Below are 27,373 nucleotides of genomic sequence, written 5' to 3' on the forward strand. Positions count from 1 at the left end.
AGGAGACGTTCAGCTGTCAGCTGAGCAAAGATGTGTCTGCAGACAGAGATGGGCTGCTTGCCCTGAGAGGGACTCAGTTACCCAGCAACCATGGTGTGAACCCCAGGAGACTCCTTGGGATGCCCAACTGGCTTGCAGGTGATCCAGAAGAGACACAGGAAGGACACCAACTCAGGACAGGTGTCCCCCCTTCCTCACAGCCCACAGAGATCAGAGATCATGAAACCTTCTTGTTTCACAATCAGAGAAACTGATGCCAGCAAGAAGGGAACCCATGTACCAAGTCTGCTGGTCTCTGGACTTGAGCCCGAACTCTGGCCGGGACAGCTGTGTGACCTTGAGTATGGTCCTCAAATTCTCTGTACTTCCAGTTCTTTTGTGAACAATGGCAATTCTCCCACACCGGTCAGGGATGCTGGGGAACTAAATAATAGGTCCCCCCCCACCCCAATATGTGCCCCTCTGGACACCATGCTTCTCTGCACATGGCAATCACACGGCTAGTAAACGGTAATGTCTATGGCCCCAGAGACTGTAAGCGTCCCAAGGGCAGGTCCTGACATGTGGCAAGGGCTCTGTCATCTCTCAGCTCTAGGTCCCCATCCACAGAAAGCAGTCACCCTTGTGCAGCCTCCTGGTTCAACTCCATGGGGACCTCAGGAAACAACAGCATATCGTGGTGGGGACATGGAAGACGAGGGAAGATGAGCTGGATAAAGGGATTCCACCCAAATGTGCCTGAGGCTTAAATAGCGCTCCTCAGCCTGTGTGTGCCCCTTACCAGTGTCAGAGTGAGCGAGTCCCGATTTTACAGGTGAGGAGGCAGTTCCCTGGCAATCTCACGCTTTCACTGCTGTGGGCCTGGCCGGGTTCAATCCCTGGTCGGGGAACTAGATCCCACAAGCTGCGCGGCGTGGCCAAAAAAAAAAATTACAAGTGAGGCTCTGGGAGCTGCATGAGTTGCCCAAGCCTTGGCCTCTGGACCCTGGGCCCTCTCCCTCAGCCGCTGGTGCCCCCCCTTGCAAACTAGTCTCCCGAGAATCCTGCACACATCCCAAGGCTCCAAATATGCCCATGTCTCCTCTTTGAGAATCAAGAATCACCTTCAGGACTCACAGCCCCCCACCTTTCTTTTTTTGGCCAGCACCCAGGTGGTGGCTGTGGTTGGGTCACCAGAGGAGCCACGGGCCAAGTGTGAACTGGAAGAGATTCCAGTTGACTTGAGGAGGGGGACGGAAAGGAGTCGGTGTGCAGACTGAGCCCTTGGTGACCTGGCTGAACTGGCCAGAGGCCCTGAGAAGGCCTGTCTTGGGACGTGTGGCCTGTGAGGTCCAGCCGGGCACTTGGTGCATCTCATCTGGGGACACACAGAGGAGCAGCCTCGGTCCCCCAGAATGTGCTCATCCATGACGTTCACTGGTGTGGCCTGGACAAGGAGGGTGATAGCCCCCTGCCCTCGGTGTGATCAGTCAACAACCCTGGGACCCTTTAAGAGGGTTGTTAACCCGGAGCAGCATGGGGAGGACTCGAGTTCCACATCCAGGGGTCAGAATAGCCAAAGGCCACTGTATTAGTGGACTCAGGCCGCCATAACAATAAATCACAGACCAGGGGCTTAAACAGACATTAATTTTTCTCAAGGTCAATGTGCCATCCGGGTTGGTTCCTCCTGAGGCCTCTACTGCGGCTGAGCCCCTTCTCTCCGTGTCCTCATACGGCCTTCCCTCTGTGAGAAGTGGAGAGAGATCACTGGTGGCTCTTCCTTTTTTTTTTTTTTCCAGCCAGCCGTGCTGCGTGGCTTGTGGGATCTTAGTTCCCCGATGCAGGGGCCTCGGCAGTGAAAGCACAGAGTCCTAACCACTGGACCACCAGGGAAATCCCTCTCTTCCCCTTCTTATAAGGCCACCAGTCATATCAGATCAGGGCTCCACCCTTATGACCTCATTTAACCTTAATTACCTTCCTAAAAGGTAATCTCTGAACACGGTCACACTGGGTGTTAGGGCTTCAACGTGTGAATTTTAGGGACACAATTCAGTCCATAACTACCATGGAGCAGTGGAGTCTAGAAAACTCTGGGGGCCAGAAAGAAGCACAAGGAGGGTGTGGACAATGCCAGCTGGTGGAGGAGGAATTTACTACCCTCTAGTACCCCAGCATGGCACCACCTGGAGGCAGGGTTAGCATGAGATGGCTTGGGTGGGCCGAGACGCAGAGGCTAGAGGCCAGCCTGCTGGGGTGGACAGGCTCCTGCAGCTGCTGCCCACTGACCAGGAGTCCCAGGAGTCTCTTCCTGGCCATCACCAGATGAAAGGGCCCTGCTTGGGAGATGCAGATCAGGAGTGCTTATCTAATGAAGAACACAGACAAAAGTCACAGATGCCGTAGCCTGTTCCAACTAACTTCTGATCGCCACCCCGACACTGGAAACGTTATTTTCAGAAGACAGAAGAAACAGCAGCCATTCCCCTCTCCCCATTGCTTCTCCCTCCTTCTGGCCCAGTGGCAGTGGGGAGGCTGGGCTTATGGGGGCTGGGGAGCCCCAGAGGGAACCAGGGCAGTGCCACCCAGCAAGGCAGTTTTTAACTGGTGGTTTTATTTAAACAAGCAGCTGCAGCATGTTTCCCTCTGCATGAGTCCCGATTTCCCACGCTGGCCCTGGGGCCGGGCCTTGGGCTTGGGAGGCCCAGCCCCAGGGGTCATTCAAGCCCTCGAGCCCCGGGGAAGCCCCACGTCTGTGGCAGCCACCATCCTGGTGCCCCCTCTTCCCGGGGCTGCTCAGCTGGCAGTGGCTCAGGACCTGAGCCCACGTAGACCACGCTCCTCAGGGTCCTTTCTCGGCCAGAATCCCATTTGAACCTCCCCATCCCCAGCTGCTGGGCTCGTTTCCACCAAGTGACTGAAAACCCCAAGGGAGAGTTTCTGGTCAGGTCTGCCAGGTTCCACCTACAGGAGGGGAACGGAAAGGAGCCGGTGCATGGACTGAGCCCTTGGTGACTTGGCAGAACTGGCCAGAGAGGCCCTGAGAAGGCCTGTCTTGGGACACGTGGCCTATGAGGTCCGGCCAGGCACTTGGTGCATCTCATCTGGTGACATGCAGAGGAGCAGTCTCAGTCCCCCAAGCAGCTGGTTTCCTTCCCAACCCAGACACACCTGAGAGACGCAGCAGGGCTCCATCCTCCAGGAAACCGTTTACGTGGCTACCTGTCATGCCGTCTGGCTTCCCACCCTGGGAGAGCTGGGGTGACGCAGGGCTCTCTCCCCTGGTCTGACAGCTCTCTCACCCAGAGGTGACTCTCAGGACCGATCCTGCCCATTGACCCACAGCAGCTGCTCTGGGAGGCCATTTGGGCCTCTTCAAGAGCTGGTGTGTCTTTCGCCCCCTCACTTTTTCTGTTTATTTTTCCGGAGCTGTTTGTGACAGCCCATCATTAGCTTCATCATAGAAATGCTTCCGTTTAAGGCAACTGGGGCATCCTTTTTTGGGGGGGCAGGTATACAGGCTCTTCTGAGATTTCTACACAAAATCCTGCCCTCCTTTATCTGCCCAGGGTATGTGTGTGACGCTGGGCCCCGGCGCAGGGCCTGCTCAGCTGGCCATGTCCAGTCCAGCAGAAAGGGAGCCAGCCTATAGGGATCAAGACACCAAGATCCCAGCCTCTGTTCTTCAACCAACTCTGGGACACCGGGTGTGTGGGGAGGCCTTTGCGCACCTGTTCACCCAGCTACCAAGTAAAGGGATTGGATTAAGAGGCCTCTGAGGGTCTTTGAGGTGTAAGACCTCAAATTCCATAGCAGTGAACGGTCTTGCTCCCTGGGCCATGCCACTGGCCTGGGCTTGGCTGGACACAGCCCCTGCTCTCAGGAACATGGGGACAGTCAGCTTGCCCCCCAAATCAACTCCTACTAAGAGAGACGCAATGGGGCTTTTGCTTTTTTTGGAACAGATTTTCCAATAGGAAGGTGGGTAGGGATAGACAGAGCTAAGTAGCCTTCTAGGGGCCAAATACTTGGAGGAGGGCCAGTGGCAGCCCTTTCGTCATCAGCAGGTGTCAGGTGGGCAGATGGCACGGTGCACGTGAAGACCCTGGGGGAGCCTCAGGGTGATGGCTGACAGGCACCGAGCACGGCAATCGGGGTCCGAGCCGGTGTGGCCCTAGCTCGTCCCAAGCTGCATCAGCAGAGCCCACCTTGCACACCCCTCTCCACCCGGGCGTGGCTTCCCTGTAAGCTGGGTGGCTTTTTCTGTGGGCAAGGCTGGTGACGGCTAAGAGTGACCCACGTCCCGTCTGCTGGCAACAGAAAGGCCGCACCTGGCAGCACCACCGGAAACCACAGAGGCTGAGGGGCTCGTGCAGGGCTAGGCTCTGTGGGGCTGGAGCCCTCCCTGCCCCCGGGCTTGGCACGGCTGGTGTCCCCTCTGCCGTTCGTCCCAAACCAGACGGCCCCATGCTCAGCGGGGCGACTGCCTGTGGGCAAGTGGGCGCCCTGGGCCTGGGCTGTCCCCAGTAGTGCCCACTACCCTCAGGGAGGCCTCCTGGACACCCACCTCTCCATACCACCTGCTTCTTCTTCCAGCTCCAATGCCCACCCTCAGCCCCAACCCAGTGGCTCCGGGGATGCTCCCAGAGGCTCCGATCATGGTGTTTCTTTCTACTGCAGCCATCACCACTGACACAAGTCATCTCGGGGAACTTTAATGAAAGTGGCAGCTGTCCTTTCCCCTGTGGTGGTACAGACATGGCCGAGCTCAAACTCAGACATGTGGCTGCGGAGAGACTGCCTGCCACCTGCAGCCTGAGGCTGGGCTGCCCTCTGCTCAGGCTCCAGACCCAGACCTAGGGCCCAGACGGCAAGGCGTCACTTCTCGTTGCCAAGTCCAGCGGCTGAGCCTTGTGGAAGGTCACGTCTGGCCTCCAGGTAATCACCTGCCCACCGGCTTTGCCGACCCTCAGGCCTGAGTGTCAGACGGACGACAGGGGCGCCCAGTGACCCAAAGCGACCACCACCACTGAGGCTCGGCAAAGGAGTGCTTTGACAGCTGAACAAGAAAGAGTGGTCATTCCATCACTAAACACCACGCATCCTACATAAATAAAAAGCAAATAGAGGAAGGAGATGGGGGGAGGGAACGAAAATTGGCACAGACACTGAGAGACTGCTTTCCAGTTTCAATGCGACAGACGCAAATCATGAGACTCCAAGGAAAAAGAAACCGGGGCCAGGTCTAGCTTTTCTAAGTAAAGTGTGTTCCCCCTGCAGGGCCAGACGGGGATGGGAAGCCAGGCCAGAAGAGGCCAGGGACTGGAGGCCCGGGAAACCCATGGATCCCAGAGACGTGCAAAGCACAAAGGACCCTGCTCCCCCCACTCATCCCCCAGGAGAGCAGCACTGCTTTAAAACGGTGGGTCTGCTCTCCTCACAAGAAAAAAGTACAACTAAATAAATACAGTATGCAGACTTAAGACCTTCGAGTGACTTCTTTTTCCGTCCCTGCCTCCGCAGGTCCGTGAGCAGAGGGTAGAGTTGGGGGGGCACATGGGCCCCTGTGTGCCGTGACCTCGGGCAGGAGCTGCCCGCTGACACACCAGCTGAGCCTTCCCACCCCGCCAGGGACATGGGAAGGGTCCTGGACAGTGCTACCTGTTACTGGTCTAATCGCGTGACAAGCAAACGCCTTTTCCTGAGTGATGCCACCGCTTCCCTCCTCCGGTTCAGCTACATCCTCTCTTCCTGCAAGTCCAGCATGGAAGTTTCTTCTCTCCTCGCCCCCATCCCTTTTTCGAAAAAAGTGATGCAATTCTTCACAGACTTGTTTCTTCAAAATACTTAGTGGTTTCCCCAGTTCTCTTTCCTCTAAGTCAGACGGTCAGGAGGGTTACCAGGCGCATCCTGGCTTCCGCACAGGTGTGTGGAGCGTGGGGGGCTCTGTCCTTCCACCTGCTTCGGGATGGCAGCCCCTACCCTCGGCCCAGCCTGTTCCTAATCCCCCCCCCAACCCCAATTCCAGATGCTCAGGAGACTTCAGAAGTGGCTCCTGATGGAAACAGAGCTGGCGCTTAGAGGAAGACGAGATGCCGCTGGGACATAGATTGTCCACAGAGTACATTCTAGTATCTTATTAGGAATTTGAATCTGTTAGGAAAAAAATTAGAAACTATGTATAAAACTTAAAAATATTCAAGTATCAAAAGGCTATTCAGATCAAAGTTTAAAACAAGCTGTCGGTAAGCTGCCGCCGCCCAGAGGAAAACTTTACAAAAGTTTGCTGAGTGTGTGTAGCAAAGAGCGAGGAATGAAGCGATCTGGGGGGGGGGGGGGGGGGGCGGGACACGATTAGGGGAAGGGAGATTTGGGGGCAGATGGGCCACAGGCCGGAGGAGGCCAGAGATCAAGGCCTTTCTGAGCTGATGAGAAGAGTGTGTGCCCGGTGGGGTAGTCGGGATGGTGAACAGGATCACTCTCCCTAGACAACCAGCCATAAAGTGCGCAGCCTGGGCCTCCCTCCCCTGGTGTCCGGTCCTGGACGTTACGCAGCTCCGCAGGGAGCTGCCTTCTGAGGGGCACGTGATCAGCAAAAACAAAGCAACAGGATAGAACCGGAAGAAGACCCATTACTGCACAAAACCTTCTAGAAAGAAAGAAGAAAGGAGGTGAAAGGGGTCAAGCGCTACACAGTGTAGATTTAGCTTTTCAAACCTGTTACAAACAGGAGTCGAATTTCTAAGTCTGGGAAATCGAAACGCCCCCACCCACGCTGGACAGGGCCTGGCCCCTGGGCACGAAGCAGCAGCAGTATTTATTCAAGACACGATACCAAGGGAATCTGCTCCTGTTCCCTTCTCCCTGGAGAGGGTGCATCTCGACAGGTGATCCAGTAGAAATCTTTAAACTCTCATAAGTTAAATGCGTAAAAACCACTCCCTTTGCCTGGTCCCGCCCAGGCCCGTGACCGGAGACACGAGGGCTGGCTTGGGGCGCCCTCTGGTGGCGGCGTAGAAAACCACAGTCTGAGGCCAGCCCAGAGTTCCCAGGCCCCACCGGAGGTGGGCCTGGAACTGCCCAGGCCACTTGGCCTTTTGCCTTGGGTAGTTGTCTCTTGGCAGCAACCCGGCCCTGGGGGGTGGCCTAATGACTCCTCTGGAAGGTTCGGTTCCTGCTCTGTGGATAGCCCGTTTCCCTAGAAGGTTCCCAGGCCGTTCTGCCGCCATTTTGGAGGTGGAGTTGGGCCTTTAGACTTCGGTGGAGAAGAGGATGCTCTGTCTCTTGCTGTCTGGGGCAGGAATGGCCTCCAGTTGCAGGAAGTACAGCAGCACCTGGACCTGCCGGGCAGAGCAGGAGGGGACAGCGGCTCAGAGAAGAGGCCTTTCCAGCAGAGCCCCGAGGGCCCTGCTGGTGACACAAGCCTCTCACAGCAAGAGATCTGGTTGCCCCTGGAGGACGGCCAGGTGGGGCGGGCCCTGAGAAACCCCACAAAGGTACAGAGGAAAAAGCGGTGGCCTGGGTCCTCCCCACTCCTCCCTGCCTCGTGGCCCCGGACAAGTCCCTCTCTAAACCTTGGACACCCACCCTGCACAACTCGGTGGGAACCACCGGCAGGACGCAGGGAGGGGCAGACAGAGGCCACCTGTGTAAGGCCGGGTGGCAAGGGCCATCGTACCTGGGACATGACCTCCAGGGACCAGCTGTCGGTCATGGAGATGGGTTGGCTGGGGTTGGTGGGGAGCTTGCTCTCCTTGTCTGAGGGCCGGAGCAGCGTGGGGCCGAACACCGTGGCGAGGTTGTGCAGGGACATCTTGTTCACTGTCTCCTTTTCTGCCACCCTGCGGAGGGCCGAGGCAGAAGAGCGGGTGCTGCTGTGACACCATCTTGAGGATGGACGTGGGCAAGGACCCAGGCCATCCCGGGAGGAAGGGCTCAGCCCCAGCTGTGCAGAAAGCAGACCCCACCCTGGCTCTTCTGGGTCAGAGGGGCCCGGGATGAAGAGTGCTCAAGGCCACCAGGTGGAGGGGCCGGTTCTGGGATGGGTGGGGGGCGGTGGTGGTGGTGATCTGAGCACACCACTCGCCGTGGCAGAGAGGGATGGGGGTGGCAGTGGCTCTGGTACCCAGAGGGGACAACCACAGACCGGGGCAGGTGTAGAGAGAAGGCCCTGGGTGCCGGGGAGTCTGACACCAGGGAGACAGTGGGGCACAGAGGACCCCCCCCCATTGCTGCCTTTGGGGGTCCCGGAGCCCTGAGCCTCCACATAGGAGCTGGGGTTACCTTTTCAGGTGGTCCAGAAGGAAGAGGAATGTCAGCAGGTTGGCCTCCGGGAGTGACAGCAGCAGGTTAAGCATGCAGCTCTCCTTTGCCACAGGGTCTGAGAGAGCTGCGGGGGGCACGGGGCGGTTACTTCTCAGGGTCACAAGCATGGGCTGGAGGCCTCTCCCAGGGCCCGTGTCGGAGGACACAGGACAGCCCAGGGCCGTCACCGTCCTGCCTCACAGCACTGGCCCCCACTGAGGACGCTGTGGTGGGAGCTGGGGTGGAGAGCTAGCCACCCTGGACGCCTTTTCTGAATCTCAAAGGGGTCAACAGCACCAAAGGGACCAGCGGCAGGAGGCGCCGGGCACAGCTGCCCTCCTGGCACACTCGGCCGTTCCCGCCTCCTGTTCGGAAGAGCCCAAGGCAGGGGAAGCTGGGCTTGGAATAAAGCAGGAAGAGTGACAAGCAGGAGGGCCGCGAGGCCCCAAGGCCCCCTCATCACATCACCCTGTGCACCCAGGGGGCCAGGTCCTCTGTTGAACGGCCCTGGAGGGAGGTGCGGAGGCCGCAGCTGCCCCATGCACCAGCGCCCCCAACCCTCCAGGTGGACTGGGGGTCAGGTCGGGCTTGAAGCCCTGCTTGACGGGGCCAGGACCTGGGGTAGATGAGGAGGACAGTGGCCTCCAGGACCCCGCACCCAGGCGTGTCCACAGCAGCGCCAGCTGCTGCAGCCTCTCGGGCGACTTGGAGGGACCGGGACAGCGGGCAGTCCGCTGAGGATGGGCAGAGGCCTCTTGGGACCGGCTTGGTTCTCGGTCGCCCGCCACACGCAGGGTTTGGGCTGAAACTCGGGTTCCCTCACCTCGCCCCTGACCCCCCTCACTCACCGATGCCCTCGGCGAAGTTGGGGTAGAACTCGTCGGTAAAGAGGGGCTCAGGCAGCTCTCGGAAGTAGAGCTTCAGTGTCCCGGCAATGGCGTTCACGTCCATCTCGCTCATCATCACCGACACGTCCTTGTTGTCTGGAGAGAGCACAGACGTAGAACAAGGTCCACAATGGACCCCGAGTCGCTTCTACCCTCTGAGCCACAGGCCGGGCCCATGCTGGCCACCTAAAGGGAGCTGTAACTGTGGGTGGGCCCACACGTCCATGGCTCCAGGCCATGCCGAAGTCCTGGCTCTGCCCCCTTCCACTTCCAGGACCCTCTGGGGTCTCGTGTCCTTATCTGGCCATTGGGGCAGTTCCACCGGCTTCTCTGCAGCCAGATGCACTGACCCCTGGGCTTTGGTTGGCACCTCTTTTCCACTCCCGGCCAGGGGCAAGCAGGCGGAGCCCTGGTGCAAGATGGGGCCGCCCCCACGGGAGCCCCTGGTCCAACTCCGCAAGAGCCACGCCCGTGTGGTCAGGACGGGTTAAGAACTGGCTTGTGCAGAACCTCCTCCCACAGTGCCATTTCCTTCTCGTTGTAACATAAACGGGCACGCCGGGATCTCGGCTTGGGCACTGTGCCCACACCACCATCCCGCACTGCCCAGCCCGACACTCACTGACGTCAAAAGCCGCCTTCAGTGCCTGGATGTCGGTGGCCACTCCGGACACGCGGTAGATGCCCACTTCCTCCATGCCCCGGCGTTCGATCTCCTCCACGCACTGGCGCACGATGTAGGGCACCTTGGAACGCTCCCTCCTGCAGGGGAGGGGATGCCCTCAGTGCCTGGCAGCCCTGGCTCGGCTGCAGTGGGGCTCATCCCTGCACCGCTCTGCACACCTGCAGCACCCAGGTTTGGGCACACCCAGAGCCCTCTGTTGTTCTCTCTCTGTTCTGAGATCTCACGATTATTACTGCTTATATCTTACCGGGGCCTTTCCGACAGCTCCAGATGGCTGGACACCCTACAATTCATACACGACCTTTGAGGGACAGTCAGGAGGCTTTTCTAACTGAGGTCAGCCACTGGAAGTCAGTTAAAAGATCCCAGGCCCTGGGTTAACAGGTGACTGCAAGGGTCCTGGAAAACGGTCTGGTCTCCGAGTCGGGTCAGGGGACCCGGTCTCAGCCCTGCCCCCTACCTGCTGTGCGAGAGGAAAATCCTGACCCCTTCAGGCCTGGGGCAGAGGTGAGCCCTAAGCCCAGCAGGCGGCCGGGCCAGAGGACCAGCTCCATGGGGCTGCCTCACGCCAGTGCTCAGACTCCTGTGATTCTAACACTTTTCTCTTCCACGTCCTAACAACGGACAATTCCAGTAGCTCCAGGCAGGACGCCGGGGTAAGAGCACTTCAAACACAGGAGACTTGCTGTCTGGAGGGTCAGCTTCAGTCTAGTTTAGTGACTGCATATGCGGGAGCCCGGTGAAGCTCTGTCCCTAGACGCTCTCGCAAGCAGTGCTTCTCTGGGGCACCTGCTGACAGTGCTCTCTGCTCTCGCCCTGAGCCACCCGGAGGTGCTGGGGGGGACGACTGGGGTGCAGCCGGGAGCAGTGAGCAGTGTTTGGACACAAAAGGTGTCCAGGGAGCGTCTGACGCAGGTCCCTGCCTGACGACCAGCGAGGTCAGGGCCCGGCCAGATTCCAAATCGGGGAAGCGAATGGATTCTGGCAGGAGGCGGCCTGTGTCCCTGAGAACTGCCCTCAAACCCACACACAAGCTTCTCCTGGCAACTGACCCGTGACAAAGGGGCAGCGTTTCCATCATTGAACAGGAGGCCCGATCGTGACAAATTCTGAGCGAGGGAAGAAAACCCTGCCAAGCGCAGCTCCGCGGGCAGCAGGAAGGGGGTGGGACACCTCTGAGCTCATGGGGACACCTTTCATGGTAAACATGGGAGGCAGCCGAGCACGGTGCTCCAAGGGCCTGGGAGGCGTCCCCGTGCAGTGACTGTGGACGGAGCAGGAGACCCACACCTGCTCTTTCCTCCAGAAACACCTGGGGCGGGGGTGCCCTTGGTCCTTAGGGACGAGAGACGCATGAGCCCCAACCCCTCACCACTCACTTGGTGACCACGGCGATCTTGACTCCGAAGACGCCCGTCTGTTTTCGGGAAGGCATCCTTTTCAAGCTGAACTCTCTGCTGGTGAACTTGACTGACAGCTTCACTTCAATCTGCAAGTGGAGGGGGCACGACCCTCTCACCCTCCTGGTCCTCACAGCCTGTGCTTCCAGGGGCCCCGGGATCTCAGCAATTCTATCCACCCCCCCGGGTGCACAGGGCAAGGTCCAGGTGCGGGGTGGCCCCTAGTCCAACTCAGCAAGAGCCAGGAATGGTCAGGGTGATCTAAGGACCAGCTTCTGCAGAACCTCCCCCAACGACCCCATTGCTTCTCTTTCTTATATAATTCTAACAACAATAACACTAGAGAAAAAGTATAGAGAATAATATGACAAAAAGATGAATTATCTATCAAATGGTAACATTTTGTCCTACGTGCCCAGACTTTTCTTGGTGTGTGGTAGTACTTTTTCTTTTTAAGGTCTAAATCCTTCTGGGGCAGAGTGGCATGGACATATATACACTACCAAACGTAAAATAGATGGCTAGTGGGAAGCAGCCGCATAGCACAGGGAGATCAGCTCGGTGCTTTGTGACCACCTAGAGGGGTGGGATAGGGAGGGTGGGAGGGAGGGAGACGCAAGAGGGAAGAGATATGGGGACATATGTATATGTATAACTGATTCACTTTGTTATAAAGCAGAAACTAACACACCATTGTAAAGCAATTATACTCCAATAAAGATGTTAAAAAAAAAATCCTTCTGGGGAACTGAAGGCTAATCAGGGGTCTCAGTTTCTACGGGCAGACCCCAGGGTCAAGGCCCTGTCTGTCCCCATGATGCCACTGGATTGCCATTTGAGGAGGGATGCTCAGTGCCTGGCGGGTGACTGCACTCCAGCCACCAGGCGGACTCCTGCCTGCACACAGCGATTCTGCCCCACAGTGCCTCTGCCTCCTCCAGCCACATTCCCCCTGAGACACCGGCTCAGGCTCAGCCTCCTTCTGACTGTTTTGGAAGAGACCGGGACCACCCCAGCCTTCGGCAGGAAGCGGGTGCCAACACAGCCCCATGGGTACATACCCCATTCATGGCGATGATGGTCCGCTGCCAGTCTCTGTCCTGCAGGGCCTGGGGGTCCAGCTGAAAGCAAGGGGCCATGATTATCAGATGCCCTGGGGTCTGTGCAAAGGCCTGGCCGGGCAGCGGCCCGAGCCTGCTACTTCTCCATGTCTAAGTCGAATCGGAGCCAGACCTTGGCCAGCACCGCTATCCAGAGACCAAGAGGGGTCCTGAGAGAGGAGAGGACCTGCTAGAAGCCCCCGGCACCTCAGAGCCCTCCTGCCCCCAGACCTTTGCTGCCTGTAGCCCAGGCTTGCCCCCGGGATGAGTCAGCAACAGCTCGGGGACTGTACCCTGCTCCTCCGGTCCCTTCCCAATGGGAGCTAACATCAGTGCTGGCAGCCCTGCCGTCCTGCTCCCTGCCCCCACCCCCGGCATCAGAGGTGCTTCATGCAGCTCGGAGGAGGCTGAACAGTCAATTTAGACACACTTTGGGAAGCCCGATTTCAAAAGCATCTTCCTGGGGGTGTGTCATCCAAGAGCTGGGGACACTGCCCTGAGCTCTGGCTGTGGGAGCCCGTGCAGGCGGCGTCTCCAGTCCAGGCCGGGCCCATGGCTCAGAGTCAGGCCCAGAAGGACCCGGAGCCCAGCTCCAAATCATGCCACTGGCGAGGGGGCTGGACAAAGGCTCCCTGCAGCCCCTCTCGCTTCTATCGCATAGAGCGCTGTCTGAGCGCCGGTCCTCGGCACCCTGCTGTTTAGTGTAAGATGCCCTGACCTTCCTGGTCAGGCTGCGTGTCCCCTGTCCACAAGGGCTCCATTTCCCCTGTTCCGGGGAGCGCATGTTCTATACCAGCGGGTTGGGCTGGACGAATAAGCACCTGGGAGCTCTTGTTAAAGAAATACCTCCCCAGTCTCCGCAGAATTGACAGCAGCACAACCAAAAACTGCCCAGGTGATTCTGGTATGAAGCGAGGTCAGGGAGCCACCATCCGACACCACATAACCTGGCACTCCTTGCACGGTGCCCCGGGATTTCATCGCTTGCTTTGGGTGATGGTTCATTTCTGCTACTAGAAAGTTGCTTAAGAGCAGGACCACACTTCATGAGTGCTGCACACGCGTGCACCCCACCCCAACACGTGGCGGTACTGCGCACAGCGTGCTCAGGACAGCCATCACCTGTTTATCCGCTACAAGGGACCGGAGAGGAGACAGCCACCCGGGCCGTGTGCAGGGGAGGCAGCTGGAAAGCGAGGCCCCGAAGCCCTACCTCTCAGGCGTGTGCACCCAGGCCCTCCCCCTGCCCCCGCTTGGCACAGAGGTCATCACAGGTACTCCTGGGGGTGAGCCTTCCTCACCTCCCCTCTAGATCCTACTGGGTACCATTCGCAAGGATCTGAAATGCCATGGACAGACTGACACAGACAAACAGAGGGAGGCAGAGCATCTCCCTCCTGGGCCATGCGGTGACAGGTTCTCCTTCTCTTCCAGGAGGGTCTCGGGGGCCACACTCCTGGGCTGTGGGGACCCTACCCTGAGGGGCAGGTCTGTGAGCAGAGAGCAGTCACAGAACACTCCCACGTGGTACTTCCCGACACCCAGCTGGGGTCACACCTCCTCTGGGGGAGGGTGCGTGCGGGGGGTGACACCAGGGCCCTCACAGCTCTGGGGCCAGTGGAGCTCCCAGCTCTCAACCAGACCAGGTGTGGCGGGAGGGAAGGACGCGCACTGCTGGTCCCTCACCCCCAGCTCCCGTGTCCTGGCCGCCCAGGAAGGAAGGGGGCAGGCACGGTTCTTCCTGCTCCCAAGGAAAGGGACGGTTTCCCACCACATCTGGCAGTTGTAAACAGGGAAACACGGCAGCAGAAAGATACCTTTCCTTTCCTTCCAAAGAACGGTAATCACTAAGCCCCTCTCCCCTCTCCTCTTCCCAGGACAGAGACTGGCACACACAGCCCAGCCCCAGCCGACCAGGAGAGGGACAGGGAGGGGAACAGAGCCCGACACCGGGCGGCAGGGACCCTGCCTGGCACCACCCACCCAGGAATCCCCGGCCCACCCGCAGGCCCACCTTGCTCTTGCACACGAGGCTTCGGATGTGTGTCCACAGGGCGGTGCCGCAAGCACATAGGTGCTTTTCGACAGAGGCCACCCGTCTCCGGCCTGCCCGGCTGGGGTGGAGGTACCGCAGGAGGCCCTGCAGGGCGGCTGCACATGGTGTCTCTTGCATCCTCAGCCCTGCTGCTCGAGGGGCTGGCAGCAGGGCGGGGGTGTGATGGACAGAAGCGCAATGGACAGGAGCGTGGCAGGGCAGGAGCGCGATGGGCAGCAGTGTGGCGAGCTCCCGGCCTCCTCCGCCTTTTGACCAGGCTTCTCGGGAAGCCCCGCCCCTGCAGTCTTGCCAAGGTAAAAGTTTCCCATCACCCCTGAGTTCTACTTTTTGTTTGTATGGGAAAAACACCCCCGCCAGCAGCCTATTGGTTTTGGGAATTCCGATGCGTCACTATTTTCTCCAAAGCCCAGAAAAGCCAAGCTTCCTTCTCAAGTGGCTGGTTTCCTGTCGGTGACTTTGGAGGCGCTGAGTAACCCGTGTCTGCCCGGCCAGTCTGCCTCAGGGCAGACGTGCTCAGGGGACAGACACCCTCCCACCTCCCCGCAGCCAGTGACCCCATCACGGCAGGCACTGCCGGGGCTGGACTCAGGTGGGAGAACATCCCACAGCCCCCAGAGCACAGCCAGTTGGCCCAGCGACAAGAGGGTTTGGTGCCACCATCCACCCCCAGCACCGACGTCCAGCCCCACCTCCACCGGGCCCCAGCGGCCGGGGCGCGCACTAGCCCCCAGAGTGCAGACCTGGGCCACGGCGCTGCCCGGGCGGCTCCAGTGGGAAGACGGTCCCGAGGCTGGCTCGGCTCCAACAAACAGAGCGTGCTGAGCAGAGTGGAAGCAGCATAACACACGGTGAGGCCGTGCCTCGGTTCCGTCCAGCCCCAAACAACACTCAAGGCTGGCGCGCCCTGTCCTGGGCTATTGAAAGCACAGGGAAGTAAACAAGTGGGGACCATGGAGGGGAGAGGGCCGGAAAACGGCAGACGAGGGAAAACCCAGGGCCGCTGTCGGGATCTCAGCACGGAATGCGCCAACTGCTCAGAGACAGGGCCCGGGTGGGCACAGGGCCTGCTCACACCTGTCTTCCTAGGAGGAAGGTCCAGGTCCCCGTTTCTCTCTCCTAGGGCTGGGCAAGGGGGGCCTCCGAGAAACAAATGTGGGCGGTTGCCCCAAGGTCTGCCTGGAAGACGGTCCTGTGCGACCAGCCAGGGAGGGGGCGAGGATGGGGCAGGCGCTCGAGGACCAGGCACTGCCCTGCCTGCTCTGTAGCAGACACGGCCAAACGGGTCACCGACGGACAACCCCGGGGCATCTTCTCACCCACCCCAGCTTGGGCGGTGGCAGGACCGAACTGTCCAAAATGGAAATGCTGTTCCCTCCTCACCAGCCTCATTGGAGACTGTAGTTTCCGCCGGGAAACCGTCAACATCCAGGACGGTCCAGCGGGGCCTCCCCAGCCCTCCCGACTGAGACCCACGTGTCTGCACTGTAACCCACTCCCTGGAGTGGGGTCCCTAAGAGGGGACCAGAGACTCCCCCCAGGAGGGGAATCTGCTCTCCTGCTTCTCTCACCAGTCTATTCTCGGGAGCTCTATCCTCTCCATCTTTAACTCCTTCCTGCCCTTCCCTAACCCCAACCAGGCCACAGCAACACCCAAAAAGACAAAGGACAGCGCCAATCAAAAAGACAGATGGTAACAAGGGTCAGGGAGGATGTGGAGAAACAGGAGCCCTCGGACACCACCACGGGGACGTGAGCTGCTGTGGCCTTTCTGGAAAAGCAGGGCAGCTCCTCACAAAGTTAACCTTGGCTGCCTGACCTGGCAATTCCCCTCATGGGTCTCCACACAGGAAGGAGGAAAACATCTGTTAACACACAGACCGTGCACACATTCATGGAGCATTAACCATCACAAGCCCAAGCTGGAGACAACCCAAGTATCCATCAACTGGCGACCAGATGGATAAACAAAACGTGGTGAGCGGATACACGGATGAGATGTGGTCCAGGCAAAAAAGGAATAAAGTAAACGCTCTATGAGGCGGGTGACCCTCAAAAACATTTTGCTAAGTGGAGGAAGCCGGTCAGGAAGACCACGTCATGGAGTATGGTTCTGTTTATAGGAAACACGCAGAATGAGCAAATCTATAGACAAAAAGCGGGTCAGCCCGGGCCCGGGGGTGGGAACGGGGCAAGGGTTTTGGGTGGATGGAAACATTCTCAAACAGGATTGTTGGTGACGGTTGTACAATGCTGTAAGTTACTGAAGATCACTGACTTACATACTTTAAAGGGATGCACTGCATGGTATGTCAGTTAACGAAGAAAAGATACTGGGCCCCAAACTGGACCACAAGAGAGCCAAGGAGGGACTGGGTCCCAGCACCACTCTCCCCACGGTGGCAGAGATATGCTTCTTCAGGACAAACCCCAGGGAATCCGTACAAGGATGTGCTCTTGTGGCTTTACATGTTCACAACTTTTACAGTTGAACATCTAAAATCCTCCTCAAATGTTTGTAAAAAACAATCACCACCCATTTTACAACACCGTCTCACCCCATTCATCTCTGACCCCCCCCGCCACTGCACCTCCATCCCCATGCGCACACGTGGCCCTGGCACGGTGAACGGCCATGTGGACGGAACGTGGATGGTCCTGAGCTGATCCTGATGGCAGGTGCGACTCGGGGACTTTGTGACAGGATCAGCTGCCCCCTCCCCATCTCCCTCCTGCCTGACGGGTCTCCAGGGCTCTTATCCACACGTTGGCTGGTGTGTATCTCTCCTGCTAGAATGCAAGCGGCCCGAGGACAGGGCCTTCTCTGTTTCATTCACTGTGGTATCTCTGTGCTCACACATACATGCATATAATACGTAATGTAAACGTGTACATACACAGTGTTGTGCAACCATCCCCAATGTCCATCTCCAGAACCTGCTCATCTTCCCAAACAGAAACCGCCTCATTAAGCAATAACTCTCTGTCCACCCCCACCCCCACAGTGGCCTCTATTCTACTTTCTGCCTCCATGAATCTGACTACCCTGGGTACCTCATTCAAGTGGAATCAGACAGTATTTGTCCTTTTGTGACTGGCTTGTTTCACTGAGCAGAAGGTCCTCAAGGTTCATCCACGTTGTAGTGTGTCAGAACATCCTCCCCTTTTTACGGCTGCATACTATTCCACAGTATGGTCACGCCACAGTTTGTTTATCTACTCACCAGCAGCTGGTAGATGCTTGGGTTCTTTCCAGTTTGAGGCTGTCATGGTCTGTGCTGCTGAGAACATGTGTGTACAAGTCTTGGTGGCACCTCCACATCTGGTGATGTTGCCAGGCACTCCCCTGGGCTCCCGGGGCACAATGGCCCAGAACTGGTGGTCGAATGGGGAGACTGACTGAGTGGGTATACTTCACAGCTTGGTGATGGCTGGAGTGTGGGTGCCAGGACGCCCCAAAAGGGGCACATTTGGACCCCCTGGCCCATACCCAGTCTGGGTACAAGCTTCCCGGCTGAGGGAGAAGTCTGGGAAACCGTGTCCCACCCTGAGCCGGCCCAGAGCTGTAGTCTCAAATAAAGTGAGGGTCAAACCAGACACCCGAGGCCCCAGTCTCACCCGTGAGGCTCACATGAGACATAAAACATTAAAAAAAAAAAAATCACTTCTGATGCTCCCATCAGAACCTGAGTTGTGAGTTGAGCAAGACACACACAAGAGCAATGCAAATGGGAGCAGAAAAAATTCTAGGATGTGACAGAAAGTTACCCTCTGAGCAGAAGAGACAGGACACTGCACAGGGAAGTGAGGGAAGGAAAACTGAAGGAAGAAATTCACGATAGCGTGAGGCTCCACTTTCCCTGGGCTTTGCTGACCCTGGTGATGCCCCCCGCTCCCTACCCAGGACATGCTGGGGCACTGGGGCCCCTGTCCTGGCCCAGCAACTCCTCAGACCACGGCGCCCCGTACATCCCCATGAATCCGGCTGCTCTTGGAGCTTAGGATGTGCTCATCTCCACCCAGGGAACCAGCCCTTGAAGCCCCAGACGCAATGACCCTCAGTGAAGGCGTCTGTCCTGACTCCTCTCTCGCTCTGACATAACTGCACCATCGAGGCCACTGGCTGCCCCAGGCAGGGCCTGCTCCGCCTCGAGGCCCATCTGCAGCATCCTCCTTTCTGAGCTCTGGACCGTGAAGCCTGGGGGCAGCTGTCTTCTTGTCCTCAGGCTCCCCGGGGCCTGGCGCACGGAGGCCATCGATCACTAGGGTGGCACAGCGGGCTCCTGGGGTCTGAGGACGGACAGCTCGCTGAGCCTCAGATCTGGCTTGAAGAGGGAGCTCACTGGACCCTCTACACCTGCCCGCAACGATCCTGGGGCCACATCCCCACTGGACAGCCTGTCCCTCTTCCTTCCTGGTCCCTGGCTGGTGCTCTGAGCTAACCAGCTCACCCCCCCTGGGCTCTGGAGGGAGAGTCCCCCACCCTCCTCTCGCGGGGGCTCCATCTCTCGGGGAGGGAAGCGGGACCTGGCAACTCACCCAGGACAGTCACCTGAAGAGCAGGGGCCGAAACCTGAGAGTCCAGCCAGCGGTTCCTGAACCTACCACTCACCGACACCAACAGGGGGGTAAAAACACATGGATCCGGAACCCTAACCTGGGGGACTGGGACCGAGTTCCCCAGATGGTACTGACACCTCTGGCCCAGGCAGGTGTGTCCGATTTCCATCCCTGGCCCCTTGGGGCCCGCTGACCCCTGGCTGGCTCCCACTTCTCCATGGCGCCCCTCGGACACTCTGGGGTGCTGCACCTCCCCCCCCCAACGGGCAGGGCTCTCCACTGACCTTCCGAGTTAAGGTGTGTACCTGGGGCAGGGAGCACCTGGGGGATGTAGGCATGCGTCGCTCCCCCAACCCCGCAGCAGGACACGCAGGGCCACACACCCCTCGCACATGGCCCGGCTCGGAAGGCACCTGGATTTACTGGGAAAAGCCCCAACTCAGGAAGACTGGGCCCCGGGAGTCATGGACGCCCTCCCCGAGGTGGACCCTCCACAGAAAAAAGGCATCCGTGGGGGAGGGGGAGGGAGAAAGAGGCCTGGCTGGGGTCCCAGGGTGTCGCTGGCATGACCACCCTCCCCTGACTTCCTTCCTCCTTCCTCCTGAGGATCCCGATTCATAAACAAGGTCCCCCCCGGCCGCCTACAGCCTGAGTCACCAACGCCCCTCCTGCCCCTCTGGGATCCCCCCCGGGGTGATGATGGCTCAAAAGTGGGGTTTCCCACCGTGTCTCCCAGGGAAGCAGAGATGAGGGGGCGGAGCCAAAGCCAGCCTTGTCCACTAACAACAGTGACGACAAATAATAATAGTAATAGCAGCAGCTGACACTGAAGGCCCCCACGCACAGCTCCATGCCCCCCCACCCATTTACAGGTGAGGAAACGAGTTTGGGCGGACACAGCTATGACTCACCCCAGGTCCCAGGAGGTGCAGTGGGGGTGGGGGACTTGACAGTCTCTCCTTGACTCAAATCTACAGGCTTCTCAGAGCTGCTTTCCAACTACAAGCACCCCTCATTTTTCTGTGCCCTGCAGATACCGTGTTTTTACAAACTGAAGGTTTGTGGCAACCCTGCATTGTTAGATGCTGCCTGGCATATTTCAGCAATAAAGTATTTTTTCATTAGGGTACTTACGTTGTTTTTTCAGACACAACGCGACTGCACACTTAGACTTCAGTACAGTGTAAACATAACCTTTATACACACTGGGAGACCAGAAAATTCCCATGACTCGCTTTACTGCAGTATATCTGAGGTATGCCTGTAGGTCTTGTCCCTGGGGCATGTCCTCAAGAGGTCAATTTTAGCAAGAATCCTGCTAGGTCAGTTTAGCAAGAATCCCCCATCCTCGCTTGCTCGATATCTAAGCAACCTCGACATCTGACCAAGCTACTCATTCCCCACCGTCCCCTGGTGATGTCTGATCACCTGGGTCTGTCTTTAGCAAGAGTCCCATTAGGTCGGCTTAGCCAGAACCCCCCTTGGCCCTGGTGTTATCTTACTACCATCATTATTGATGTTCTCAGTCATTTTCCATCTGCTCCCTGTCCCCCGGGTGGTAAATTCCCACCTTTCCTTGTTTTCAGAGCTGAGCCCCATCTCTCTCCTATTTCGACAGCCCCCTGGAATGAAGTCCGCATTGCTGGTTTAACAAGGCCATGAACGTATTTTTTAACAGAGTCCACCCCTCCCCACCTCCCATCTCACGTCTGGGTCCTACTGGAAGGAGGACTGTCTGAGGAGCTCAAAGCACCATGGATGGGGAAGCGCAGGCTGGGATCAGACATTGGGAGCAGCAGGGACTCGGGGAGACGCCCCTCACCAGCCCCCTAACCTCACCGCTCACATCTTCCCCAGATGGGGCAGGCACTCACCTGGTACCCCCTGACTGTCGGAGAACACAAGTGTGAGCGTAAGGAAATGTTCTGTTTACATCAAGATGTATCAAGGCAGAGGGTTTCCAAAGACGGCTTGACTCAGTAAAGGAGGAAAATGAGTGTCAGTTCTTTCCTCTTTCCCTTCCTGAGACCCTCGGTTACCCAGCGGCAGTGCTTAGAGGCCACAGTTCAAAGTCCACCACCCCTGGGACCCCAGCCGTGGAGGGTGCAGGTGACTGGCGTCAAAGGTTGGAGGAACCGGAGCCAAGAAAAGGAGCTGGGCACCAGCCTGTCAGCTCATAGTAGGCTCTGCAAGGTGTGTGTGGGTGAGGGACGCCGGGGCTGGAGGCAGGTACAGACACGGAGGGGAGCGGGAGGGAGCAAAGGGAGCCAGTCATCCTCGGGCAGCAGAGGTGACAACTGAGGACCAGAGTGACGACTGGCATGAGGCAGGTGCCTAAACGCAGTGGCACTCAAAGGCATCCAGCTCAGGACACTCACGGAACAGCACCGTTTGGGGACTGCCCTAGGATCCATCGAGAACAAAACGGCCCAGCAGTGAGCATGGGATCCCACATAAAGCCAGGAGGGTGGACAAGATCTACGTGGAGACACAAGGCTGGGTCTCAAGATCACTGTGGGGAGTCAGTGCACATGAGCCGCAAGGCAGTAAGTATCAGGCAGCACCCACAGGAGCCACCCACGCAGCACCCTGTCTGCCAAGCTCACGCAGGGTGGCCCCGGTGGAGGGAGGGACCTGGCTGGCCACGGGTCCCTGGTTGGGACGCCAGAGGTGGGACGACTGATAAATCCTGGCCTGCCTTTCTGCTTTTCCACCCAGAAGCCCAGCTCTAAACCAAGACCCTAAAACTGGCCCAACTGAACCCTGGGTTGACAGGTAGCAAGGAGGGACCATCCCCTTCTCACCCAGGATCGAAGCCACAGGCAGGTCTCAGGTCCAGGACAGCCGCCAAGCGACCCTGGACCAGGAGCCGGCCTTCGTGGACCATCCCCGCCCAAGAGGGGCCACGAGTCCTGCCTTCCCTGTGCAGGCGAGGCTGCAGCCCTGCTCCCCAACACACACCCCAACCTCAGTGGGCTCACTAGAGTGTCGTCCCGGACTGGTGTGCCCTCACACCCTGGGCCGTCTCCACCTTAGGAGAGCCCAGCCCCAGCTGTCACTGGCTTCCTCTCCCTGCGTCTTTGTCTTGCCGCTGTGGCGCCAGCTGGTGGGTGGGTGAGGGGAGCAGAACAGGGTGATCAGAGGGGCGTTTTTGCTTTCAGACCTGCTCTCAACGTACAGGGGTCCCTGGAGACCCTGAGCCATCAAATTCCCTAATAAGCTTCCAAGGTGGGGAAGCCAGCCAGCTGGAGTGGTGACTCCCAGACTTGCCAACAGAGATGACAAACTACCCAGGGATGAGTCACCCTTTCTCCTGTCATTCCTGCTGTGAGGATCTTCACTTCCTGCCCCAGGGAAGGGAGGCGGGGCTTCCTGTCCTCTGACTGGCACCTGGAATGTCCAACCACTCCCCTGCCAGGAGGCCTCATCCAGGGGTCCCGGGGCACCAGGGGGAGTGGGGAACAGTCAGGGCCCACCTCCAGGGCAGAGCAGGGAGGAACCCGCTTAGCTGGGTCCAGTAAGATGCCCCGTAAAGAAAGAGGGTACCGGGGCTTTCTCCAAGGGGGGCAGGAGCGTGCAGGTGAGGCGGCAAGAAGCGCCAGGCAGGTGATGCAGCTCCTGTCTGCCAAGCGGTGAGAGTGCTGGGGGCGGGGTGGGGTGCTTCCAGGGCCTGGGTAAACTGGAAGGACTGAGGGCCCGAATGGCTTGGACCTGGGACCCCTCTCTGGTCCTGTACTGACACTCCTGGCCCACCAGGGGCTCCTATGACAGCTCCAGTGGGGGGACCTGTGCCCCAGGAGGGATGCAGCTGCACCCCCTGGAATCTGAGTCTAGAAGCCAGAGAGGGGATGTCAGGCATGTAGACTCAGGCTCTCATGCTTTTCCAAGAAGAGGAAGCTCCTAACTGCCAATTGCAACCCAGGGTACCAACTCAGCGGCCTGCCTTGGGGTCTTCCGGAGGCCGTGGAGGCACGGCAGCCCCACTGGAAAAACAGGTGGATCTGAAATTCCTTTGGGGACAAGACGGGGCATGACAGACAGACAGACAGAGGGGCAGAAAAGGACCCGCGAAGGTGCCAGCCCAGGTCTCCCACGGCGGATGATTCAGAGCCAGGCCTGCCTCACCCCCATCTCAGTGTCCCTGAGTGTCAAGTGGGGAAGAACGCAGAGCATCTGGAGCTGGGGTGAGTGTGTCCGGGGCCGGGGGACGACTACATGGTGGTGGTGGGGGCAGACAGGACCCTGCAGGGAGCGGAGGGCAGCAGCCTCACCTGCACCTGGCCCTTCCCCACGATCCTGTCTGCACTCTCGCCATCGTCCTTGGTGATCCTGCTTTTGTTGTAACACTTCTCGTAGCACAGTATCCTCAAGGTCTGTGAGCCTTCCAGCTCGATCTCAAACTCCTGTGGCCCCGAGAGAGAAGGAAAGCCCCGAGTTAGTTGGGGGGGCCCCGGCGAGTGGGGGTCAGTGCTGCCAGCTGAAGGGGCCTCTGAACCGCGGCTCCTGCACAGATAGCTCCCGAGCTGCCCCGGGAAGCCCCGCGTCGAGACTCTCCTCACTTTCGTCCCATGATGCAGACCCTCGGAAGCCACTTCCCTGTGAGCATCACACCGCGGCCCAGTCTGGATGCTTGTGGAAGCTCTGAGCGCCTCTCAAACCTAAGCCAAGCTCCTTAAGCCAGCATCTCACAGCGTGGTTCCCGCACCACCTACACCAGAAGCTCTGGGGTGCTGGTTACAAACGCAGACGCTCTGTGGGCTTTGGGGCATGTGTCCTCGGAGGTTCACCAATTACAAGTGCCCCACTCTGCTGTGTCAATAGTGGCGGGGGGGACAGGGACAGGGGAACATGGAAAATCTCTGTCCTTTCTGCTCACTTTTGCTGTGGACCTAAAACTGCTCTACAAATAAAGTCTATTTGAAAGGGGGAAAAAAAAAAAATCGATCCAGGGAGGTGACCTAGGCGAGAGAGGGACCTGGGAGGAAAGAATTCTCCCGTAAACACTCCAAGGTGTCTACTTTCTCCTCCATCACCCCTATGAAACCTTCAGTAAATGCTGCATTTCACACCAGTGCTTTTGCAGGCATGGGTTCTTGCTGGGGAAGCAGCGGGGAGGGGAGAGCAAATATTTCTGAGCCTGAATGGGGGTAGGGAGGGTGTGTATGCCCAGAATCTGTGCGGCCCTGGATAATCCATACACACACAGCCAGGGTGGCCGCCGGGTGGCCTGATGCTCTGAAGCTCCCCCGACCCCATGCTCGGTCCCTCAAGCCCCCAGGGCTGCCTCACACCAGAACCCTCTGCATAGTATCCAGAGCCCTGCCCTTGTCACCTCTGCTGGGTCACGGCCCTCTCGCTCTCCTCAAAGCCTTCTTCGATGGATCCACCTGGCTGTGATCCCCCCTTGTCACAGCAGACACCAGCCCTTTCCGTACGGGCACCCAGAGCTATAGAGCTGTAAGGACCAGGTAGTCCGTTGGCTCCCTGTGCCCCAGTCCTATGGAGGAGGCACAACTAATAATCACAGGAGTGATGCTGAGAAAAGAGACTGGGGTTCCCTCCAGCCCAGCAAGGCCCCACACACAAGCAGAGCCCCAGCTTCCGGACACTGAGAGGGTCACAGAGCCGAACGCTCATTCCAATTTCTGAGGAAAAATGCCATGGAAACCTCCCAAGGAAACACTGAACAATTAACAAAGGCCTTAGTAACAAGAAGCCCTTCTAAGTTCTTTTTCCAGATGCTTTGTCAGCAAAAAAAGTTTCTTTGTAACTGGGGGGATGGGAGTGGAGAATTTTCAGGAACATGGAGATAAAATCTCTATCTCTTGGCATGCCCGGTCCTCCAGGAGATTCCGGGAATGCTGGCACCGTTGCCTGCGGGGAAGCCCTTGGGGTCACACTCTTTTCCTGGAAGACGTTCCTCCCGATCACCCAGAAGTCGGGCCTCACCTCATTCCAGTTGGGCTCAGCCGTGTCCCTGTAGACACGTGTCTTGGCTTTATTTACAAAGTAGCCAAAGGAATCCACCTCCAGGGTGCAGTACAGACCTGCAGGAGAGCGACACAGAGAGGATGACCATGCTTTCCCTTATTACCAATGTTTTTTATAAAAGCAGGTGCTATTTTCTAAATCATAAAACACAGTCTTGGTTTTATCTCTGCCTTGTTGTTTTTGGCCACACCGCACAGCATGTGGGATCTTAGTTCCCCGACCAGGGATCGAACCTGTGCCCCCGCAGTGGAAGTGCGGACTCTCACCCACTGGACTGCCAGGGAAGTCCTTGGTTTTCTTTTTAAAACAAGACACCAAACCAGTGGCCGGCAAGGTTAGCAGCACCTCACAACAGTGCGCAGAGAACCGGCACCTCTCAGAACATTCGCTCCCCTGCTCACTGACAGCAGCTCGGTGCTGGGAGAAAAGTGGGTGCAGGGGCGCGGCGTCCATCAGTGTACTAATAAAGTTAGTACAGGGTAAAATGAAAAAGCGTTTGTATTCAGACTTATTCACCTCTAGTTAGTGAGACAATTTATTCAACAGATATTGTGTTCCATTCTTTTTTATTAAAAAATGTCTTTACTGAGGTATGAATTGTATACCTTAAAGTTTACCCACTTTAAGTGACCGATTCAATGCTTTTGGTAAGTTTACAGAGGGGTGTAATCACTACCACTATCCAATTATAGCACATTTCCATCACCCCTAAAAGACCTCTTATGCCCATTTCTCCCATTCAACCACAAATCTGTAAATTTGCTTATGTCTATCTGAATCTCTTGCTCAATTTTTAAAAACTGGGTTGTCTCGAGCACTGCGTTATAAGAGTTCTCCATATGTTCTGGATACAAGGCCCCCATCATATATACACAGTTTGTAAATATCTTCTGTCCTGTGGCTCGTCAGGAATTTCTTGTTTGGTTTTGTAGCAACAGTGGGAAGGTCAGCAGAACGGTGCCTGCCCTGGGTCCTCCTCCGAGGGACCCTGAGAACGTGGTGCCAGGCTGACAGGTGAGCGTCTGCTGTACCTGGGCTGAAATGCGACCAGCCCTCACCACTCTGACAGCTCAAGTGGCTGGGAGAGGTGCCCCCAGCGGGAAGTATTAAAAGGGTATCCCTCTGGCTCATCAGAGCGGCAGAATCTCCTCTGCTGACCAGGGTCAGGGTGCCGGCCCTCAGCCTCCTGGCTTCCTTGGCAACCTAGGCAGCGTTTTTCGGTCTACAGCAAACCCCAGCCCCTGCAATTGCATGACTCGCCTGCAGGGGGCAGCTCCCCAGCTCGCAGGGTCTGAGCCAGGCGCTGGCAACAGCAGGGTCCACCCCAGGGAAAGCAACTCCACACCCAGTGGGCGTCAGCCAGCACCGCACCTCCCGGCGGTCAGCTGCTTCTCTGGTCCCCGCACCCTTCGGCTCAGTGTCCGGCCGCCTTCCTCCCCAACCCAGCTGCTTACTAGAACTCTGCTTAAAGCCAGTGGCGGAGTGCACGATGACATTCAGGAACCCGTAGAGCCCGGGAGATTCATCATCTGTGCGAGAGACCAGAGAGGTGAGCGTCCGTCCTCCTGGGAGAAGCAGGCAGGTGACAGGTTCTGCTTCAAGGTGACCCTCGTGGGGGCCCCACGTGACTGTCACTTGCTTAGCAGGGGACAAGGCAATGTCAGAAGCGGAAACACACCCATCGTGGCCTCTGTCTCGGGGACCTTAGGATCTAGTTGGGTTCACAACATGGGCAAACCAGGGACCGAGAAGAGACGTGACAGGTTCTCGGGACAGGAGAGGGTCGGGGAGCATGCCACGTGGATGGGGTGTGTGTGCCTGAGTGTGCAAAGCATACCCCTGTGTGTGGCTGCATGTGCACGAGTGTGTGTAACAGTGAACGCAAGATGCAGCACCACCACAGGTGGGGGCGGGCGGGGGGATGGGGAGCGGGGCCCAGAGCACAGAGGGTCTGAGGAGCGGCTCGGGACTTGGGGCCAAGTCATCGGTCTTCTCAACCACCCGGTGGCCGCCGCCGCCGCCTGGGAGCGACCACCCCTAAGCCGTCCCGTCCACATCCCGGAGAGGCCGACAGGCCCTCAGCAGCACACCCAGCCTTGAAATGGATGTCTCTGGTCCCAGGATGGCACTAACAGCAGAAAGGGATGGCGGCCTGGGGGGCACAGCCCACCTTCTTTGTTGATGGTCAGTGGGATGCTGTGGACGGTCTGAAGTTTGACGCACGAGTTGGTCAGCATCTGCAGCTCCACGGACGTGAGGGAGAAACTCTTGAAACCTGAGATGGGGGCACAGGCGCACCAACTGGTGAGTCTGCCCAGCTCTCGGACTCGCCAGGACCCCCATGGGTGTTCTCAGACGTACCCCCATTGGGTCCTCAGCACACCCTGGTTAGGAGGACCGCAGGGGCCACC

At 58.1% G+C, this 27,373-nt stretch overlaps 1 protein-coding gene across 2 annotated transcripts in view; it reads right to left on the reverse strand.

Annotated features, from left to right (window-relative positions):
• Nucleotides 1–7,232: 7,232 nt before the first annotated feature.
• Nucleotides 7,233–27,373, reverse strand: part of BCR (BCR activator of RhoGEF and GTPase) — a 98,422-nt gene continuing 78,281 nt past the window's right edge. Inside the window, exons 13-23 of one of the 2 annotated variants that reach the window (XM_065890507.1) lie at nucleotides 27,133–27,237; nucleotides 26,417–26,491; nucleotides 24,921–25,018; nucleotides 23,243–23,374; nucleotides 12,320–12,379; nucleotides 11,238–11,347; nucleotides 9,796–9,935; nucleotides 9,135–9,269; nucleotides 8,266–8,371; nucleotides 7,661–7,823; nucleotides 7,233–7,322 (exon numbers count right to left, since the gene is read on the reverse strand). In XM_065890507.1, the coding sequence (XP_065746579.1) occupies nucleotides 7,233–7,322; nucleotides 7,661–7,823; nucleotides 8,266–8,371; nucleotides 9,135–9,269; nucleotides 9,796–9,935; nucleotides 11,238–11,347; nucleotides 12,320–12,379; nucleotides 23,243–23,374; nucleotides 24,921–25,018; nucleotides 26,417–26,491; nucleotides 27,133–27,237 (1,214 nt within the window). The remainder of the gene's footprint in view (nucleotides 7,323–7,660; nucleotides 7,824–8,265; nucleotides 8,372–9,134; nucleotides 9,270–9,795; nucleotides 9,936–11,237; nucleotides 11,348–12,319; nucleotides 12,380–23,242; nucleotides 23,375–24,920; nucleotides 25,019–26,416; nucleotides 26,492–27,132; nucleotides 27,238–27,373) is intronic. The other variant, XM_065890508.1, reaches the window with a different exon arrangement.

Source organism: Phocoena phocoena, chromosome 13, assembly GCF_963924675.1.
Source record: "Phocoena phocoena chromosome 13, mPhoPho1.1, whole genome shotgun sequence".
In the NCBI taxonomy this organism is placed as follows: Eukaryota; Metazoa; Chordata; class Mammalia; order Artiodactyla; family Phocoenidae; genus Phocoena; species Phocoena phocoena.